Below are 12,609 nucleotides of genomic sequence, written 5' to 3'. Positions count from 1 at the left end.
CTAATATTTTTAATTAATAATTCAATATCTTTAGTGAGTTTAGTCTAATACTATTACATTTAGCAACACTTTTAATTATTGTAACCGCATATAAAAACCAATAAATTCTACTCATTTTCTAACTAACATTCCTTGACAATTTTACTCATTGTTATAGATAACACTAAGCAACTATTAAGACTACTAATTAAATGTGCCATAAATTTTTTTTAACAGGATATATATATATAAATTATCAAATTAGTTATTTAAAAATATATATATTAAAATATAAAATATATATCAAAACAAATTAAACAACATCTCTATATCAGGATTGTTACATATTCAAGTATTTTTTCATCTAAGTAGGTCCAATACTAACAAAAATCACTCTCATTAAAAGAGTATGATTCTCACGCTCGGTTCTTCTTTTCTTCTCACACTCGCTTCTCCTCCTCTTCGTCTTTCTTCTTTTTCTTCTTTCAAATTTGCACAAGTTCTTCTTCTTCCATCCTCCTCCTCCTCCTCCTTCTAAATTTGCACACGCAGGTTTTTCTTCTTTTCTTCTCCTCCTCTTTAATTTCTTTTTTTCCTCCTCCTTCTTCTTCTTTATCATCATCACTAATAACACTAACATTTTTCAAACGACTTTATTAGTTCTAATTTTTTCTACTATCTTCATTAAATAATTTTAGTTCATTTTTTAATTTATTTCGGTTCATTTGTGTGTTAATTGTCGGTTCATTTGTGTGTTAATTTCGATTCACTTGATACTACTGATAAGCATTAACCAATTTTTTTATTCACAAGTGAACCAAAACTAACACACAAACAAACTGAAATTAATTCACAAATGAACCAAAATAAACTAAAAAATAAACTGAAATTATTTAATGATGGCACCAGAGAAAATCAGAACCAATAAAGATGTTAATAAAATATTGGTGTTGTTCGTGATGACGATAACGAAAGAGGTGAAGAAGAAGAAGAATCTGCGTGCGGGAAAAAAGAAAAATAAAATTGAATCATGAACAAAAACACATCCAAATCCATCAAGTAATTTTGCAGCATTATGTGTTTCTTCTTCTTTATTTGATTAGATGAAAAAGGTAAGAAAAGAAGAACATGATGAGAAATTTGAGGCATTTTTTTTCTTATATTTTCTATTTTGTTTGATTTTTCTTTTTTTTGTTTTATTCCTCTTAAGATAGTGAAACAAAAAAAATTACACTACAAGAAAAAAGGCCTATGGCCACGCTTTTTTGCTACACTTTAAAAGCGTGGCCAAAAGTGGTCTATGGCCACGCTTATATGAGTGTGGCGTTTGAATAGAGATTTGGTCATGCTTTTTTTTGCTACGCTTTAAAAGCGTGGCGAAAATGGTCAATGGCCACGCTTTTATGAGGGTGGCAGTTGATGCAAGATTTAGCCACGTTTTTTTCTGCCACGCTTATAAGCGTAGCCATAGAGAGATTTCGGCACGCTTTTAAAGCGTGGCAACAGAAATTTATTATTGTGGCGTTTCAGAAGCGTAGCCGTTTCCTACAAGCCTTTTGGCACGCTTCAAAAGCGTGGCCAAAAGGTTCCCTCAGAAAAAAAACTAAAGAAGCTGGAATTAAACAAAAATGCTCCAGAGTTCAATTCTTCATGATTCAAAGACTTAGAGAAAAAAAGCCCTAGCTAACTCCTTCTTTGTGCCCTGCCCTAACTTCTCCTTCGAAAGCCCCAATGGCAACCACCAATCTCCGTTGTGCCTCATCGCTGCCCCCTTGGAAAGCCCTAGCTAACCCTTCTTCATTGTGCTCGCCTTAACCCTTCTTCAAAAGCCCTAACCCCTGCCCTCACCGTGACGACAACACTCCAACGAAGTACCACTCGGACGACAATCCGTGAAGAACGACGAAGCCCTCCCTTCCGCACTGCCGCTCGCTTCCTGCTTCTTCACTTCCGTGGAGAACGACGAAACCCTCCCTTCCACGCTGTTGCTCGCTTCCTGCTTCTTCGCTTCTGTGAAGAACGACGAAGCCCTCCCTTCCGCGCTGCCGCTCGCTTCCTACTTCTTCGCTTCCATGAAGAACGACGAAGCCCTCCTTTCCGTGTTGCCGCTCGCTTTCTGGCAGCCACCTCGTCTTCCTCCACTCTTCCCTCCACTCTGCCACTCTCTGTCTGCATCATCAAGAATGGAGCCTCTGACTTAGGTTGGTTCTTGATTTTTTTGTTTGATTTTTCACTGCTTCTATTTGATTTTCTATTCTGTTCTTGAGTTAATTCTGGTTTGTTCCTAAGTATTTCAGTTCTTGATTTTTGTTATGATTTTTAATTTGTTCTTGATTCTTGGTTGGCATATTTTCTGCAATTCTCTAGTATTCTCTTGGTTGAACTTCTTGGTTTTGATTTGAATGTTTGGTTCTTATTTCTTATTTCTTATTTTCTACAGTTCCGGAACTCGAAGTACTATTTTATAAATTAACAGAGTAATTCCAGTGTAAACCGGATTCAGGCTGTTTCGTGAAATTTCAACCTACTTTTTGAGAACTGAAACTTTAACTTTGGTTTTGGGTTGGCAGCTTGTTATGTTGTCCAAAGAACTAGGCTTGTGGCAATTTAGCTCTCAAGTCTGTCTTTGTCTTGTGGGTATTAGTTCATAAAGCTTTCTAATGTCCCTTTTCCAGTGTTTTCTTCTTTACTTTCTTCCAATTTGCTTAAGGAAATTGGATTTTGGTCAAATGTCCACTTTTATTTATATGTAGTAGTGTACACTGTTTGTTGTTCATGGTTACTTTGGTTAATTTTCTTTTAGCTAATTTGTTTTCTTTTTTTGGGGCCAGCTTTACGCGTATCAATATAATATGGGGCTTCTCTTGATTGAGAAAAAAGAGTGGAGCTCTAAGTATAATGAGCTGAATCAAGATTTGGCAGAAGTGAAGGATGCTCTTGAAAGAGAAAAATCTGCTCATTTAATTGCCATCTCTGAGGCAGAGAAGCGGGAAGAGCATCTGAGGAAGGCCTTGGGTGTTGAGAAAGAATGTGTGCTTGATGTAAGTTTTTTTAATTATTATATAAATACTTGTATTAGTGTTAATTCTTCTTTTTCAAAATAAAGAAAAGCATGATTCTTATATTAAATAAAAAAGAAAAGCATGATTCTTATATTAAATCTTATTGTGGAAACCATGATTATTCTTTTCTTATTTTAATAATTAACAATTAACAATTACTGCTTGCAAATATGTAAACATTTTTGCATAAACAGCTAGAGAAGGTTGTGCGAGAAATGTGCTAAGAGTACACAAATATTAAATTTTCTGCAGAGTCAAAGTTGGCGGAAGCAAATGCATTGGTTGCTAGCATTGAAGAGAAATCTTTAGAAGTGGAAGGAAAGTTGCGCTCTGCTGATGCCAAACTTGCAGAAATAAGTAGAAAGAGTTAAGAGATTGACAGAAAATCACACGATCTTGAGTCTCAAGAAGCTTTGCTTCGAAGGGATCGCTTATCTCTGATTGCAGAGTACTCATGATAAAATGTTCTTGCTCAAACATTTTTATGGCCTGGTGTCTCAGATTTGACAAGATCATTTAGGTATTGATCTTGATACTTTGTACTAAATACATTGTTGATAGTAAGTTTCTGCCTTGCTTCCACAATTTGAAATCAATTTATTCTTGGTCTTGGTAGACTTTATAGGAAGTCTATGCTTGAAGACATCATTAGTTGCTGCATTAGTAAGGGATATGTCTTTCAAATGGAGATGATAGTCAGAGCATCCAGAAAAGGATATCATATTAAAGAGGTACAATTACATAAGTTATTACATTTACATTTGAGAGGTACATTTGTTGTTTTCACTGCCAAATTTTCTTCCTTTTTCATTTTCTCTTCAACATGGATTCATCAAACCAGAACCAACCTTGTCCCAACCGAACCTTTAATCATTTATACCTAAAACCTTGTGCTAAGGAATCAGAATCACCCCTTCCGAGACACCCCAGACCATGGACCCCAGAGGGTACCTCCTTTTCTTCTCTCTTTCTTGGGCTTAATTTTTTTTCTTCTGTTTAATTAAATAGTAATTTATTCCTGTTTGTTTCGCCCTTCTTTTTTATTTTGGTGTTTCATGTGGGGGTAATGTCGCAGAATGATCATAATTCATTGAAGTTTGAGTCTTTGTTGTTTCTTGCAATTTCTTTATTTTGATGATGGTAATGTAACCTTGCCTATATTTATGTTATTGTGGTTTCTTATTTTCCGTACAGGTATCAATTAGAAGTATTTGAAGTTGCAAAGAAGAGGAATACAATAGCAGTGTTGGATACAAGTGCTGGTAAGACCTTAATAGCTGTGTTGGTTATGAAGAACATTGGTCAAGCTATCAGGTCTAGTATGTGCTTTGTTTTGAAGCAATTAGTGAACTATTGGTGCTAGTTCCAACGGTAGTTGTGCCTTTTATTTGGTCACCTTGTGAAATTTTTCTTAACCTACAAAATTAGATAGGTCTTGGTCTTCAGTAGCTATCCATGAGATTTAGAACGATGTTGAACACATAAACAACTCATAAAAGAAAATTTTCTAATAGTATTGAATTTTCTAGACCTTGGAATTCTTCTCAGCATTAGCTTTATTATTTTCTATTAATCTTACTCTTTTTTTGTGAGTTATATTATTTGCTTACCACTAGGCATAAACATTGCCGGCAATTCAATACAGCAAAGTAAAGCATTTAATGATTAGTTAAACCTATGATGCTACAAAATTTCACATTTAATCTACATATGAAACTTCTCTCATGATGGCAACTTGAGATTCAGGTTAGGTTCTGCAGTCATTGTCTCATTTTTCATTAATTTGTGAGTTATCAATATATCTAGATGCGGTTCATGATTTCTTGTATAGTAAAAAAAACTTGATTAGAGTTTTGAATAGAATAGTAACTCTTAAATAACAAGAGAATAATGTAATTTTACATTGTATGTGAGTTTGAATGGTTCTGGAGCTGTGGCTTCATCAGTTCCCAGTTCATCAGCTTTTTTCGGAAGCATCTTGAAGAAGGTTATATCAAGAATCCCCAGCAGTAGCAAGGTTTCCTCCGGAAGCTTCAAGATTGTGGAGATCGATGAGGACAAGCAAACAGATAAGGACAGATGGAAAGGATTGGCCTATGATATCTCAGATGACCAGCAATTCATCACAAGAGGAAAGGGTATTTTGTAGCTTTTAATGTGTATTTTGTAGTTTTTAAAGGTAGAAGATAATGTAATAGTTGTTGGAATTATAATGCATGTATTACAAATTTATGGGTAGTTGTTATCATTTCGATTTTTTGTTAGAGCTTGTCATGTGATCAACCACTATATTTGGTGTACAAGTTTATGAAAGTTTTATATTGTTAATAGTAATTAAAATTGTTATGAAGGTTTTATATTATTTAAATTTTATATTATCTATGAATTTTATTAGATTTTATTAGGAAGATTAAAAAAAAATTGAACTTGAACAAATTTATAGCCACGTTTTAAAAGTGAGCTATTTCGTACAATCACCACTTTTTGCCACGCTTTAAAGCATAGCCATATCTATAGCTATTGGCACGCTTTTGAAGCGTAGCCATATTTCTAGCTATTGGCACGCTTTAAAAGCGTTATTGGCACGCTTTAAAAGCGTAGCCATATCTCGTGACTTTGTTACACTTTAAAAACGTAGCCGTATCTCTAGCTATTGGCACCCTTTAAAAGCGTAGCCATATCTAGTTACTGGCACACTTTAAAAGCGTAGCCATATCCTCTCGCATACGGCTACGCTTAAAAGCGTGGCAATAGATAAAAGCGTGGCGACAAAAAAAGTGTGGCCATAGATTACCAAAAGCGTGCCGATAGAGCAACTGGCACGCTTGCAGTTGTGACCCTTTCAAAAGCGTGCCGGTTGCTTAAAAAGCGTGGCAAAAAGTTATCGCTACGCTTTTTCCCACTTTTCGCCACGCTTTAAAAGCGTAGCAAAATCCTGGTTTTCTTGTAGTGTTATAACAGAATAATTTACTGAGAAATGAACCGAAATTATATTAAGAAATGAACTGAAATTACTTAATGATTTTAATTCATTCTAATTATAATTTCAGTTTATTTCTTAATATAATTAATTTCGGTTTACTTCTTTTCTGCACAATTCAAAATTTTTCTTCCTCACATTCTACTGCTTCTTCACCAGGGAGAGAAGGAGGAAAAGAAAATAAAAATACAGCAGCAACAACAACAAAAAAATGACGATAAGAAGAAAACACACGAAGAAAAAGGAATGCAAAATAGAATGAGGAGGAGGATGAACGCGAAGAAAAAGAAGACGTAGTATCAGGGTGAATAAGAAGAAGAAGCGCAGAGGTTGGGAGAGAAGAAGCGCGAGAGAAGAAGAAAGCGAGAAAAGTGCGTGACTTAAAATTACTTGAACGAACTTGAATGCTAAAATTGTTTAAATATGAAAAATATCTATATATATTTATATATAAATATAGAATAATTCATTTATTGACATAGATATATAATAATTTATTCAATGACTAAATTTTAGTATGATTTTTTAAGTTTTCTTTTTTAATTATAATAGTACACCTGGAATCTGTTTGATTATTGAGTAGTGTATATCCATTAGTAACAAGTGATGAATCAGTTGAGGAGCTGAATGTTGATACCTCCAATGGTGACTTGCCCTTTCCCAATCTTGGGAACCAAAGTAACCGCAACATGCTCATCATCTTCAGCATCAAGCTCCTCCAACAACTCCGTTATCCCAACCCTCCACTGCGTCTTCATCTTCCCCTTCTTATGCTTATGCTTATGTGGCACACTCACAAAACTCCCCGCAAACTCCGTCTTCGTGGGCCCACTCTCCACCTCATCATCTTCATCATTCACATACACATCAAACTTCACCGCCATATCCCTCTCAAACGAAATCCCTTCCACCACCAACACCTCCTCCTCTTCCTCCTTCTCCCTCTTACTCCTCCCCTTCTTCGGCCTCTTCACCAAAACCCTCACGCTCGAATCCAAAACCAAAGGAAACTTCGCTCCTTCTTCCGCAGCATGTGCTACACCCCCAAGATGAAGCCCCTTTTTAATGGCGTTCTTAACCCTAACTCTACGCGGTGTAGGCTTAGTGTTCAACCATGGAATCTCAACTTCTTGGTAAACATATCCAAGCTTCTTGGTGTCAATACAATCCTTCACCTTCACGCGAACAAGATTCTTGTTCTCATCGTAGAACAGAAACCCGCTCTCTAACCAATCCACATCATTGAACTCGTTCCTCTTTCCGCCAAGCGTTTTCCATATCGACCACATTCTGTCCACGTTAGAATGGTGAGAGAAGAAGATAGGGTCTCTCGCAGCTGAATAGAAGTTCCCCATGTCTTCGCCATTAGGCTGCGTGTTATCACCGGTCCAGATATGGACAGGACCATGGGGAATATTCTCCACAACTCCGGCTCCGGGGTCGCTCTCGTCCCCGGCGCGGTAAGCGCTTCCGAAGAACAGAGTGGCAGTCTTGGAATTCGAAACCATTTGCCTGTACATAGTCTTGAGGTTGGCATCTATAGTCTGTTGATCGGGAAGGTTATCTTCAGTGCCATTGAAATCAAGGTCAACGAGCTTTGGAGGTTGGTGATTCTTGTTTCGAAGGGAGTCATAGAGCGTTGACTTAGGGTCAACGAACATGGAAGGTATTGGCATTCCCTTAGGGGAATCCCAGTTCCAAAAGGGAATGGCGAAGTTGGGATCTAAGTCTTTGATGAGGCTGGCTAGGATTCGTTCGTAGAAGTAAAGGTACCATCGATGGAAGGGAAAGAAGAGCCATGAATTGTGGATTTGGAGATCAAGATCAGGGAAGCCTACTTGGTGATACGCACCATCGCAATAAGCACAGTGAATATTGGATTGTTGAGTGAAGCTTCTTGGATCGGTTGGGTCAAGGGCTTTCATTCTCCGAAGGGCTTCTTTGTAATTTCGGATGTAGGTGGCATCAGCCAAGTGTGCAGCGGGTCTCACTTTGACTTTTTGGTTTAATGGGAAAGTGAAGTCAATGATTTTTGAGGAAACTGGAGGGCAGCAATTCACTGGTTTGGCACCTGAGGGTAGGTCCGGTGGACCACATTGGGTTAGGTTTGGAGGTGAAATTGGTGCAGCTAGAGACACCAATGGCTCGTTGGTTAGGGTTTTTGCTACCCCATAAAGCCCTCCTAAGCCAACCAGGATGTTTCTTCTATCAACCTTATTATTATTATTATAATTATTATTGTTGTTGTTGTCACCATTATTATGTTTGGCTTTGCATGATGATGAGTAGAATATTCTAGAAGCATGGTATTGGCTTGGTTTTCCTACTTTTGGGGCCTTATTGTTATTGAGATGGGGGCTTTTGAATAAGGGAAAGAAAGAAGAAGAGAAAGTGGAATGGGAAAGGGTTGGAAGAGGGTTTAGAGAAGCCATGTTATGTATGTGTGCTTAGAGTTTGTGGATTTCCACCCATTTTATAACCATGTTTAGGGGTGTCGTGCACATATATCTAAACCACGTGCATGGTTAATTATAATATAAATATGAAAAAGTATAGGGATAAAATGAAAATATTAAATAATGTGAACAATGAATATGTTGGATATTCAATTTAATAGATATGCAGAAGATTATGTTGATTATTCTTAATTGGATAGTTATTTTTTTATTCGATTTACTCATGTAAAGTTAACAATGACTGGATGTTCAATTTATTAGGTGTGCAGATAATTATCTTAATATTAAAGTTTAGGAGGTAATTCGAGAATAATGAAATATTTTTTTACTTTATTGGGTCAATTCTAAAATCTATTGTTCACATTGTTTACAAAAGTCATTATCTATCTAACAAAACCGAATAAATATTATTGCACTGTGTTTTTGGTTGTATCATTGTTATTATTTACCGTTGAAAAAGTATAGGTAAACAATAACATTGTTGAACAATGTGAATAATGGAATTAAAAAAATAAATTAATCTCAAATTTAATTAATCGCATGAGTAATTATTAAAGGTTATGCTAAATAACCAATGACTTTTTTAAAAAAATGAACAACCACCAATCAAATAAAAATACACTACACTTCTAAATTACTCACCTAAATCTTAATATTAGAATAACCATCTGCACACCTAGTAAAATGAACATCCGGTATATCTATTATTCACATTATTTAATATTTTCATTGTTTACCTATACTTTTCTATCTAATAATAATTAAATTTAAGACTTAAGACCGATTATTCATGTTATTTAAAAAAGTCATTAATTACTTAACATATCCTTTAAAATTTTAAAAATTGACTCAATTGGCCGCATCGCTAATTGGATATCTACACTTTTTCTATTACTTATTACCACTTGTGATTTATCTAGGTTATGAGGAATGGAGGATAATGGAGCTTATATCCATAATAAACTACTTGACCATTATTAAAATACCTTGGACTCAAACTCTTATTATATTTGCATGTATGTACCTACTTTGATTTTAATATTTTTCTATTTTTTTCTGTAATGTTGAAAAATTAAACCAAGGGTTTTTCAGATTAATTAATTACTTTATCAGTCATAATATGCTGATGATTTTGCTTTAGCTATGCCAAATTTCTAAATTTGCATTTGTGTTAACATTACCTAATATACAATGTCTCTGATATATATATATATAAAACTAGTATCCTTAGAACTAATTCAGCAAGTGTGTGTATATGTGGTGGAGAGGATATAATTAATTGTCGGTGGACATTGAAAGTTAGGAATACTGCATGCTTTCGAAATAAAATATATAAATGTTACCTAACGCTTAAGGTGTCCTTTAGTTTCAAATTTTGATATAGTTTTAAGCCACTAAGATTGGATCAATTATGAGATAGATGCTTTGGATCAGTTCCTTTTTAAAATAGTAGTGTTTGAATGTTTAATACATGGCTCTTTCGAAATAAATTAGTTGATGTTTTCAGTCTAGCAACAACTATTTAAAAAGGAATCTCATTAGTAAACCTACAATATGATCCGATCCATTTACTTTCCTTTTGTTTTATTTTAATTTCCATTTGCTTTTTATAAACCTTACCATTCGGCATTATCTTTCTTTCTAAACGTGGAGTTCTGACTTTGTCTTATAAATCATTTTTCTATGACGTGTTTGGTAGAGCCTTGGAGGGATAATAAAATTGATAAAAATTTATGTACAGTCAATTGCACGTAAAGTTGATAATAAAAAATTATTAAATAACTTGATTAATTTAATTAAATTTTTATCTAACAATTTATGTGTAAAGTTGACTCTACGTGAATTTTAATAATAAAATTTGAATGGTTAACGTACCTAACATTGCAATATATATACATATATATTTGTTTTCAACTTATTTGAAGAAAATGAAAGAAATAACTTTAAAATGTAAAATATTTGGTAGACAATAAAAATTAACCTGAATCAATTTAAATTTGTTTTATTTTATATTTATTAACTATTTATAAAATAAATGTATAATATTAAATGTAACAAAAATATAATTTTAAATATTATATATATAAAAATATAAATATTAAATTAAATAAAATAATTTTAAATTATTATTTTTTTGGTATTACTCTTTAAAAATTAGATTGACATTGAATTGATTGTATTTTTGTATGATATATTGAATCAAAATGAGAAATGCAGAAAATTAATATAATTTATTATTTTTTATTAATAAATACATAGACTAAATATATTGTTGAATTAATAGATTAAAAAAACTGAATTAATAATTAAAAATATAAATAAAAAATACTAAATTTTGTTGACTTTTAAGGTTTTTTCAAACAAAATAATAATGAATAAAAATTGTTACAAAACCTAGCTAGTCACTCAGAAATTGTTAGTGTATAAGATATAGTCATATCCGATATCTCAGATACAATAACGTACAAATGTTTAAAATTGATTAGTTATTATCGTCACCTATATCCTAGTTGCCTGAAGTTAAATTTATTTTTCTTAATTAATCCATAATCTACAGCGATGCACATGCATCACATTGTAACTGTCAACCACGACTAAGCATTATACATTCAAGCTGAAAGTATGTTTTTTTAATTAACAACGACTTAGTCTGTGTTTTATTATTATGTAAGAGGAGTTTAAAAAACTCGTTTTTTCTTATTTTTTTAATAAAAAGCTAGGGACAAGGGATTTCGTATAGCTAAGTAAATATTGCGATTGCGTCAAGAACCAAAAGGTTGAAAACAAAACGTGAAAAGCGATTTTTTTTTTAATCAGAGATAGAAAGATTCGAATTTGTGATTTTGTATATAAATATAAAAAAAATTATGTCATTTAAATTATAATTTATTGAGTAAAAAATAATTTATTAATTAAAAAATATAAAAAGTTAAAGATTCTTTTAACTAAGTTTAATTAAGTAAGAATTTATATATATTTATATTTTTTTCATACTTCTTTTTTTTTCCTCTTTTTTTGTTATTATTATTATTGTCACCTTTTTTTTCTACTTCGTTCCTTCTCTTTCTTTTTTTATTATTACCATCTTTCTTCTTTGTTTTTCTTTAATGTCATCCTTCTCTTTCTTTTTTTCAAAAAAAAAAAAATTGCAGTCTTTTTTTTTTGCGCAATTCTTTTTTAATGTAGTTGTTTTTTTCTTTTTCTTTTTCCAAAAAAGATAAGAAAAAAACTGCAATATCTTATTCTTTTTGTTATGTTTAAAAAATTTCGGTATTAAAATTAATTAAAATTTTCTTATATTACAGTTAAAAATTTTTGTGTTATTTTTTAATATTTTTTTTAAAATTAAACAACTCCTCCTCATTCTTTTTCTTATTTCACACTCTCATAATTTTTATTGTTTTATTCTCTAAGAAGAATAAAATAAAAAATAAAAAATTTAAAAATCAAACAAAAAAAGATTATACAACTTTTTATTTTATTATTTATTTATGTTTTTACAATAAACACAAAAACTTAAAAAAAGATACATAACTTTATAAATAAAAATATAGAATTATGTACGAATAAAGAAATTAAACTCCAGCATCAAATTTAAAACTTTAAAAAATTTAGAAAATTTTGTATTAATATTAAAAAATTTCTATGCCACGATTACAAAATTTTTTATACTATTTTTTATGTAAAAAATGTGTGGTTTTGAGCATTCATGAGCAATTTTTGATAAATTTAAACTAACTTAATTAGATTTAATTAATAAAAATACTTAAATTTATAATAAGACTCGTAAATTTCATTATAGTTATGAATATATATATGGAAAACATTAGTACGAAACCTTTTTAAATATTTTTTTATTATTTCTAAAACTCATCAAATTCAAAAACTCTTAATTAAATTATAAGTTATTTATCATCTCAACTAATTAAATAATTATTTTGATTTAACCAAGCTTTGAATTCAAATTGAGTATGAAAAAATGTATTGTCTTTTTTCTTATTTTAAGTTATTTAAAAAAATATATGAATACTTATATCTAATATAATTTCTTCAAATTGTATCAGCTTACTATTCAAAAGTATATTAAAACGAACCAATAAGTTGTGTCCAACGAATTGTGAATGAACAATGT

The 12,609-nt window shown here is 32.1% G+C and overlaps 1 protein-coding gene and 1 long non-coding RNA gene across 2 annotated transcripts; one reads left to right on the top strand and one right to left on the bottom strand.

Annotated features, from left to right (window-relative positions):
• The first annotated feature begins 356 nt into the window (after positions 1–356).
• Positions 357–5,332, top strand: LOC127742544 (uncharacterized). Its single transcript, XR_008003890.1, has 5 exons — positions 357–2,180; positions 2,811–3,020; positions 3,294–3,561; positions 3,658–3,772; positions 4,236–5,332. It is a non-coding gene; the product is annotated as an uncharacterized LOC127742544 (long non-coding RNA).
• Positions 5,333–6,589: 1,257 nt separating this feature from the next.
• LOC107468533 (polyphenol oxidase, chloroplastic) lies at positions 6,590–8,476 on the bottom strand. The gene has a single exon (XM_016087839.3). The coding sequence runs from the start codon at positions 8,451–8,453 to the stop codon at positions 6,633–6,635; it is 1,821 nt and encodes a 606-aa protein (XP_015943325.1). The 5' UTR covers positions 8,454–8,476; the 3' UTR covers positions 6,590–6,632.
• Positions 8,477–12,609: the final 4,133 nt, after the last annotated feature.

The sequence above is a fragment of the Arachis duranensis genome, chromosome 10 (genome assembly GCF_000817695.3).
Source record: "Arachis duranensis cultivar V14167 chromosome 10, aradu.V14167.gnm2.J7QH, whole genome shotgun sequence".
NCBI lineage: Eukaryota > Viridiplantae > Streptophyta > Magnoliopsida > Fabales > Fabaceae > Arachis > Arachis duranensis.
Note: the sequence above shows the minus strand (reverse complement) of the source record. Positions and strands in the feature narration are given on the sequence as shown.

Excerpts from the sequence above, each read along its gene's own strand:
- LOC107468533 (XM_016087839.3), bottom strand. The coding sequence starts at position 8,453 with ATGGCTTCTCTAAACCCTCTTCCAACCCTTTCCCATTCCACTTTCTCT.